This window comes from Anomaloglossus baeobatrachus, chromosome 3 (assembly GCF_048569485.1).
Source record: "Anomaloglossus baeobatrachus isolate aAnoBae1 chromosome 3, aAnoBae1.hap1, whole genome shotgun sequence".
NCBI lineage: Eukaryota > Metazoa > Chordata > Amphibia > Anura > Aromobatidae > Anomaloglossus > Anomaloglossus baeobatrachus.
Genome location: NC_134355.1, coordinates 635,398,519 through 635,406,249, shown reverse-complemented (window position 1 = coordinate 635,406,249; position 7,731 = coordinate 635,398,519). Strand labels below are relative to the sequence as shown.

Below are 7,731 nucleotides of genomic sequence, written 5' to 3'. Positions count from 1 at the left end.
TATATAAAATATATAGATGCGTGTGTGTGTGTGTGTGTATATCTCTCATATATAAAATATATAGATGCGTGTGTGTGTGTGTGTATCTCTCATATATAAAATATATAGATGTGTGTGCGCGTGTGTTTGTTATCTCTCATATATAAAATAGATACGTGTGTCTGTGTGTATATATGTGTGTATATATATATATATATATATATATATACATAATTATTTTATATATACATAGATATATATATATATATATATCTATATATAAAATATATATATATATCTATATCTATACACGGTATATATGTATATCCATATATATATATATATATATATATATATATATATATACATATATAAAATGCTTTAGGCCTCCTTCACACGTCCGTGTCTCCGGTACATGTTTGGTCCTTTTCCTCACGTACCGGAGACACGGGCACACGTAGACCCATTAAAATCAATGGGTCTGAGCTCACATGCGTGTTCTGCCATGGACCGTGTGTCCGTGTGGAGCATACGTGTGCCCCACACGTAGACATGTCAGTTTTTCTCCGGCATCACGGGTGTCACACGGAACACAAACGGACCACACAGAGGTGATCCGTGTGACACGCGGCAGAGAAAACACACGTGTTTGAGAAAATTAAAAAAAAACAACATTACTCACCTTCTCCAGCCCTCCTGTCTCTGCCACTGCTGTCATTTGCTTCCGACCGCCACTCATTATGCCCAGGCCGGAAGCTGCAGCAGCGGGGAGTCGGCAGGACCGGAGACCGAAGATCAGCACCATGGACAGCAACGCCAGGGACAGGTGAGTAGAAAGTTCCCGTTCTCCGTGTGTTAACACGGATAACACACGGAGAACACACGTAGGCCATAAACACGGCACACGGAGGGCAAAACGCACCTCTGACACGTCCGTGAAAAACGTGTGTGGTTTTTCACGAATGTGTGAAAGAGCCTTACGTGTGTTTTTTTTATATATGTATGTGCATATATCCTTGACTGAAACTGTTGGCACCCTTGCGATTGTTCTGGAAAATGAACTTTTTCTCTCAGAAAATTATTGCAATACTAATGTTTTGTCATACATGTTTATTTCCTTTGTGTGTATTAAGACAACACAAAAAAGTGTGGGGGAAAAAAGGCAAATTAGTCAGAATTTCACCCAAATCTCCAAAAATAGGCCGGATAAAATTGTTCTTAGGCCCATTTCACACATCCGGCATTTCGCCGGATGCCGGATCCAGCATGCATGCAGTACATTCATTTACAGTGGAAATGCGATACCATGCGGACAAATGCGGTTGTGCATGAAGCACACAACCGTATGGTGTCGTGTTTCCACTGTGAAATGCCGGATGTGTGAAATGGGCCTTACCGTTCCAAAATTGTAGGTAAACAACATTGAAGCATGTGATGCTCATTCAAACTCATCTTTTTGCAACTAACAGGTGTGGGCAATATGAAAATCACACCTGAAACAGATAAAAAGGGAGAAGATGGCTCAATTATGTCTCTGTGTATGTCACACTAAGCACGAGGAACAAAATAAAGGAGAAAATAACTGTCTGAGGACTTGAGAACCAAAATTGTTGAAAAATAGCAACAGTCTCATTGATACAAGTCCATCTCCAGAGATCTTGATGTTCCTTTGTCCATGGTGCGCAACATAATCAATAATGGCTCCATAGCTAATCTCCCTGGACATGAACGGCAGAGAAAAATTGATGAAAGGTGCAACATAGAATAGTCCGGATGGTAGATAAGCCCCAATTAAGTTCCTAAGAAATTCAAATTGTCCTGCAGGCTCAGGGTGCATCAGTGTCAGCGCGAAGTTTCTGGGAGAAATTTGTTCTGAAACAAACAACTTGCACTGATCGGCAGAATGGGCACTTTTATACCTATTGCAGGATGGTAGTGCAGCGTGCACGTTCCACCGCCGCTCCATTCATTCTCTATGGGGCTGTCCGAAAAAGAAAAGTGTCCGTCTCTGCCGGATCAGTGCCGGTCCCAGCGGTCGGACCCCACCCATCCATCCTATAACTTGGTGATCACTTTCCTCTAGACAACCCCTTTAAGTCTATTTTCTTTTTTTTTTTGTCTTCTGTTATTCATTGACTTTTTTTTTTTTTCCACCACATTATTCAAAACCGCACACGCGGTTCACAACATTTGTGCAGAATCAAAATGGTCCATTTTTTGTGTGTATAAAATAAATTAGTAGAAAAAAAAACCAAAAAAGGCTTAAACGGGCAGCATTGTCTGTGACTGCTGGAGATGCTCTGGTTTTATCTCCACTCTTGAGTCTCACACTCTCAGCTCCCCTCCTGCACCACCTTCCCACAGAAAGTCATTAGGACTTCACAAACATGGCGGCTGGGATCGCAGACACAGGGATAACACACGGGCTTGTCCTCTAGCGACTGCTCAGCGCGTAAGGGCTGGTGACGTCGTATCCCAGCTGAGCGGCCGCACTAGGTGGGCGGGGGCCTGGAATCCCGCTTCCTGCGCACTGAGGGAGCAAGTTGGGACCTGTCGCGACTGTTACCGGCGGATGTACCGTGCGCCGGTGGTTGGCGCAGTGGAGTTACCGGGGAGTGGAGGTGAGTGTCGGTAACTCGGCCCACCGCTGACACTGCCCGGGACACATGACCAGGCGGGAAAGTCACATTTATGAATTTGCCTCTGTTGCCCATGAAAAGCAATCACAGAGCTGCTTTCATTTTGCAGGAGAAGGATATGAAATGAAAGCGGAGCGCTGATTGGTTGCTATTGGCAGCAGAGCACCGCTCATTTACAGTTTAATTTATCTTACTCAATAGTGGATTGTTTGGTGCCAACTACTGATATCTCCCGGGACCTCCTGGCGGCCCTTCCCGACGCCCTGGAACCGTCTGTGACCCTTCCCCGAAGCCCCAGGACCTTCCATTTTCAACAACACACCCCCTATCACCCTAGAACCTTCTGTCTCCAAACAAACCCCCCCCTTCACCCCCTGGCGGGCCAAATATCCCCCCCCTGCGACCTTCTGTAAAACCCAATACCCTCACCTTGGTGTTGTGAAGACCTTCTGTTATCCCCCCCCTCCACCGTCACAGGACGTCCTGTTCAAACTCCCTCCAGGGCCCTTCCGTTTCCAAATCCACCACCAGGGACCTTCCATTTCCAAATCCCTCCCCCACGCAACAGGGACCTTCCATTTCCAAATCCCCCCCCCCCCCCACACCAGGGACCTTCCATTTCCAAATCCCCCCCCCACGCACCGGGGACCTTCCATTTCCAAATCCCCCCCCACCACCCACACACCGGAGACCTTCCATTTCCAAATATCTCCCCCTCGCACCGGAGACCTTCCATTTCCAAATCTCTCCCCCTCGCACCGGAGACCTTCCATTTCCAAATCTCTCCACCTCGCACCGGAGACCTTCCATTTCCAAATCTCTCCACCTCGCACCGGAGACCTTCCATTTCCAAATCTCTCCACCTCGCACCGGAGACCTTCCATTTCCAAATCTCTCCACCTCGCACCGGAGACCTTCCATTTCCAAATCTCTCCACCTCGCACCGGAGACCTTCCATTTCCAAATCTCTCCCCCCTCGCACCGGAGACCTTCCATTTCCAAATCTCTCCCCTCGCACCGGAGACCTTCCATTTCCAAATCTCTCCACCTCGCACCGGAGACCTTCCATTTCCAAATCTCTCCCCCTCGCACCGGAGACCTTCCATTTCCAAATCTCTCCCCTCGCACCGGAGACCTTCCATTTCCAAATCTCTCCACCTCGCACCGGAGACCTTCCATTTCCAATCTCTCCACCTCGCACCGGAGACCTTCCATTTCCAAATCTCTCCACCTCGCACCGGGGACCTTCCATTTCCAAATCTCTCCACCCTCGCTCCGGGGACCTTCCATTTCCAAATCTCTCCCCCTCGCACCGGGGACCTTCCATTTCCAAATCTCCCCCCCCCCCCCCTCGCACCGGGGACCTTCCATTTCCAAATCTCCCCCCCCCCCCCCTCGCACCGGGGACCTTCCATTTCCAAATCTCCCCCCCCCTCGCACCGGGGACCTTCCATTTCAACATCCCCCCCCACACGCACCGGGGACCTTCCATTTCCAAATCTCCCCCCACACGCACCGGGGACCTTCCGTTTCCAAATCTCCCCCCACACGCACCGGGGACCTTCCATTTCCAAATCTCCCCCCACACGCACCGGGGACCTTCCGTTTCCAAATCTCCCCCCCCTCGCCCGAGGACCTTCCATTTCCAAATCTCCCCCCCTCGCACCAGGGACCTTCCATTTCAACATCCCCCCCCCACACGCACCGGGGACCTTCCATTTCCAAATCTCCCCCCCTCGCACCGGGGACCTTCCATTTCAACATCCCCCCCCACACGCACCGGGGGACCTTCCATTTCAAAATCCCCCCACACGTACCGGGGACCTTCCATTTCCAAATCCCCTACTCCCCCCACGCACCAGGGACCTGCCATTCCAAATCCCCACCGCACTCCAGGGACCTCTGTTTCCAAATCCCCCACGCACCAGGGACCTTTGGTAACCTGCCACAGTGCCCCGCAACCTTCCTGAGACCTTCTGACCCCCTCCTCCCAAGAATTTTAGCACCCATTCCCCTTCTCCAGAGGTCTTAAGAGGTAACTTGTCAGCCAAGTCATTCTGCCCTCATTGTGCATCCAGGTATATATATATATATATATATATATATATATATATATATATATATAATATAATTTTTTTTTTTTTTTCCTTCCCCCTTTTATGTCAGAAGATAGATTGGGCGGCCAGGGAGTGGACTAGATAAGTGCAGCACTCCTGGCCGGCTCTTCGCAGTGCTGCTACAGGTGATTGACTGATCTCTCCCACAGCCGGACCTTTCCATCACTTGCAGTGGACATAAGTGAAAAGCCGTCTGGGGTCAGTGTTGGGTTGGTCTGGTCTCCTGCTGCCAGGTGTTCTTATTATCTTTTCTCTAAACTGTTGGAGCATGTCACGAAAAAAAAAAAACCTGGTTGTACTTTTTCTGCCCGTGGTCAGTCTGACATATAATGGAAAGGCCCTTATGAGCCCAGTCCTGTGCTGTGTTTGCAGGGTTGTTGGAAGCTGAGATAGAGGCTGCTGTGTGCACATTCTGCACAGCAGTGTTCCACAACAGCACAGGATGTCAGGATTTCCTTAGTATTGTACAGGTGTTGGAAACATCGTCTGTGCAGGTGAATAAATGATCACTGTGCAATAAAAGGTAATCCTGAAAACATGCCCGGTTGGGGAACACAGCTGTAGAGAGAAGCCGTTAGAGGGATTGTCTAGGACCTTAAAGCGCACCAACCACCAGGATTTTCCTATTTAACTTAGCCAGTGCTATAGTAGCACTATCAGGCTGACTCTATACATACCTTTAGTTGTCAGCTCGGATGTATAGGATTTGAAACACAAGCAAGTAAAGTTTGTAAAATGAGCAGCTTTCTTTGTCGCTCCATTGGGAGACCCAGACAATTGGGTGTATAGCTTCTGCCTCCGGAGGCCACACAAAGTATTACACTTTAAAAGTGTAACCCCTCCCCTCTGCCTATACACCCTCCCGTGCATCACGGGCTCCTCAGTTTTATGCTTTGTGTGGAAGGAGGCACACATCCACTCATGCATTCTCAGATTAGTTATATCGGTTGGAAGAAAAGTGGGCCCCCACGGGGCCCCCGGCATGTTCCCTTCTCACCCCACTAAGTCGGCGGTGCTGTTAAGGTTGAGGTACCCATTGCGGGTACAAAGGCCGGAGCCTCATGCCGTCTCCTTCACCATCCCTTAGCGGCTCTGGGAGAAGTGGGATCCTGACCGGTCATCCATTCACTGGGACCGTGCTCCCTCCGCAGCCCCTGTGGGAATCTGTCGGACAGGAGTTTATTTATTCTCAGGGACCGGGCCCTGCATCACTAAGGTACTCTGTATACCAATGGGGGATGTGCATGGAGCGCCTTCATCCCGGACGCTGCAGCAGCTGCTTATTTGTGACGGTCGGCGGACTTCCGCGCCGACCGCGCCTGTTTGTCGGCCGCGGTCTTAAATTTAGTCCCCGGCTTCAATTTGCGACCTGTACCTCTTGTGCGGCTAAGTTACCTGCGGGTTCCACCTACCCTCACTGTTGGCGGCTAGATCTGTGGTATCGGTTGCAGATGGATCATCGCTAAAGGATGCCACTGACAGGCAGAGCTCCTGGTGAAATCCATCTATGAAGACACGGGCGCGTCTTTTGCCCCGGCATTTGCAGCCGTGTGGGCACTACAAGCTATCTCAGCTTGTCTGGCTGAGATTAATGCGGTCACACGTAATTCTGCTCCGCAGGTTGCGTCTTTGACTTCTCAGGAGTCAGCTTTTTCTTCCTACGCCATGAACGCAGTTTTAGAGTCTGCTAGCCGTAAAGCGGTGGCATCCGCTAACTCTGTGGCAGTCCGCAGGGCCATGTGGCTGCGCGAATGGAAGGCAGACTCGGCTTCCAAGAGGTTCTTAACCGGTTTGCCGTTTGCTGGCGACCGCTTGTTTGGCGAACGATTGGATGAGATTATTAAGGAATCCAAGGGAAAGGACTCCTCCTTACCCCAGTCCAAACCAAAGAGACCTCAGCAACGGAAAATACAATCGAGGTTTCGGTCCTTTTGTCCCTCCGCCAAGCCCCAATCCTCTTCGTCCAGCAGGCGAACCGCATCCTCGGTCGGTGGCAGGCTCTCCCGCTTTTGCGACGCCTGGTGGCCACATGTTCAAGACCGATGGGTGAGAGACATTCTGTCTCACGGTTACAGGATAGAGTTCAGCTCTCGTCCCCCAACTCGTTTCTTCAGAACATCTCCGCCCCCCGAGCGAGCCGATGCACTTTTTCAGGCGGTGAACGCTCTGAAGACAGAAGGAGTTGTGATCCCGGTTTCCCTCCAGGAACATGGTTGCGGCTTTTACTCCAACTTGTTCGTGGTGCCAAAGAAGGACGGTTCATTCCGTCCCGTCCTGGACCTCAAACTGCTCAACAGACACGTGAGCACCAGACGGTTTCGGATGGAATCTCTCCGCTCTGTCATCGCTTCGATGTCACAAGGAGACTTCCTAGCATCGATCAACATCAAGGATGCTTATCTCCATGTGCCGATCGCACCCGAACATCAACGCTTTTTGCGTTTCGCCATCGGGGACGAACACCTTCAGTTCGTGGCATTGCCTTTCGGCCTGGCGACAGCCCCACGGGTGTTCACCAAGGTCATGGCATCTGTTGTGACGGTCCTACACTCTCAGGGCCACTCGGTGATTCCCTACTTAGACGATCTTCTGGTCAGGGCACCCTCTCAGATGGCGTGTCAAAACAGCCTTTCCGTCGCTCTGGCGACTCTCCAGCAGTTCGGGTGGATCATCAACTTCCCAAAATCCAAGTTGACACCGACCCAATCACTGACGTACCTTGGGATGGAGTTTCATACTCAGTCAGCAGTAGTCATACTACCACTGGACAAACAGCTTTCGCTGCAGGCAGGGGTGCAATCTCTTCTTCGGGGTCAGTCACGCGCCTCATGCACTTCCTGGGGAAGATGGTGGCAGCGATGGAGGCAGTGCCCTTCGCGCAATTCCATCTGCGGCCACTCCAGTGGGACATTCTCCGCAAATGGGACAGGAGGTCGACTTCACTCGACAGGAACGTCTCTCTTTCCCTTGCAACCAAGACGTCACTTCAGTGGTGG

At 50.5% G+C, this 7,731-nt stretch overlaps 2 protein-coding genes across 2 annotated transcripts in view; one reads left to right on the top strand and one right to left on the bottom strand.

Annotated features, from left to right (window-relative positions):
* The window catches only part of GEN1 (GEN1 Holliday junction 5' flap endonuclease), an 86,627-nt gene extending 82,682 nt beyond the window's left edge, over positions 1 to 3,945 (bottom strand). The window contains 1 exon segment of the mRNA XM_075341577.1: positions 3,304 to 3,945. Within this exon segment, the coding sequence (XP_075197692.1) occupies positions 3,304 to 3,945 (642 nt within the window).
* The window catches only part of SMC6 (structural maintenance of chromosomes 6), a 224,032-nt gene continuing 218,789 nt past the window's right edge, over positions 2,489 to 7,731 (top strand). The window contains 1 exon segment of the mRNA XM_075341130.1: positions 2,489 to 2,600. The gene's annotated coding sequence lies outside the window, so the exon portion shown is untranslated.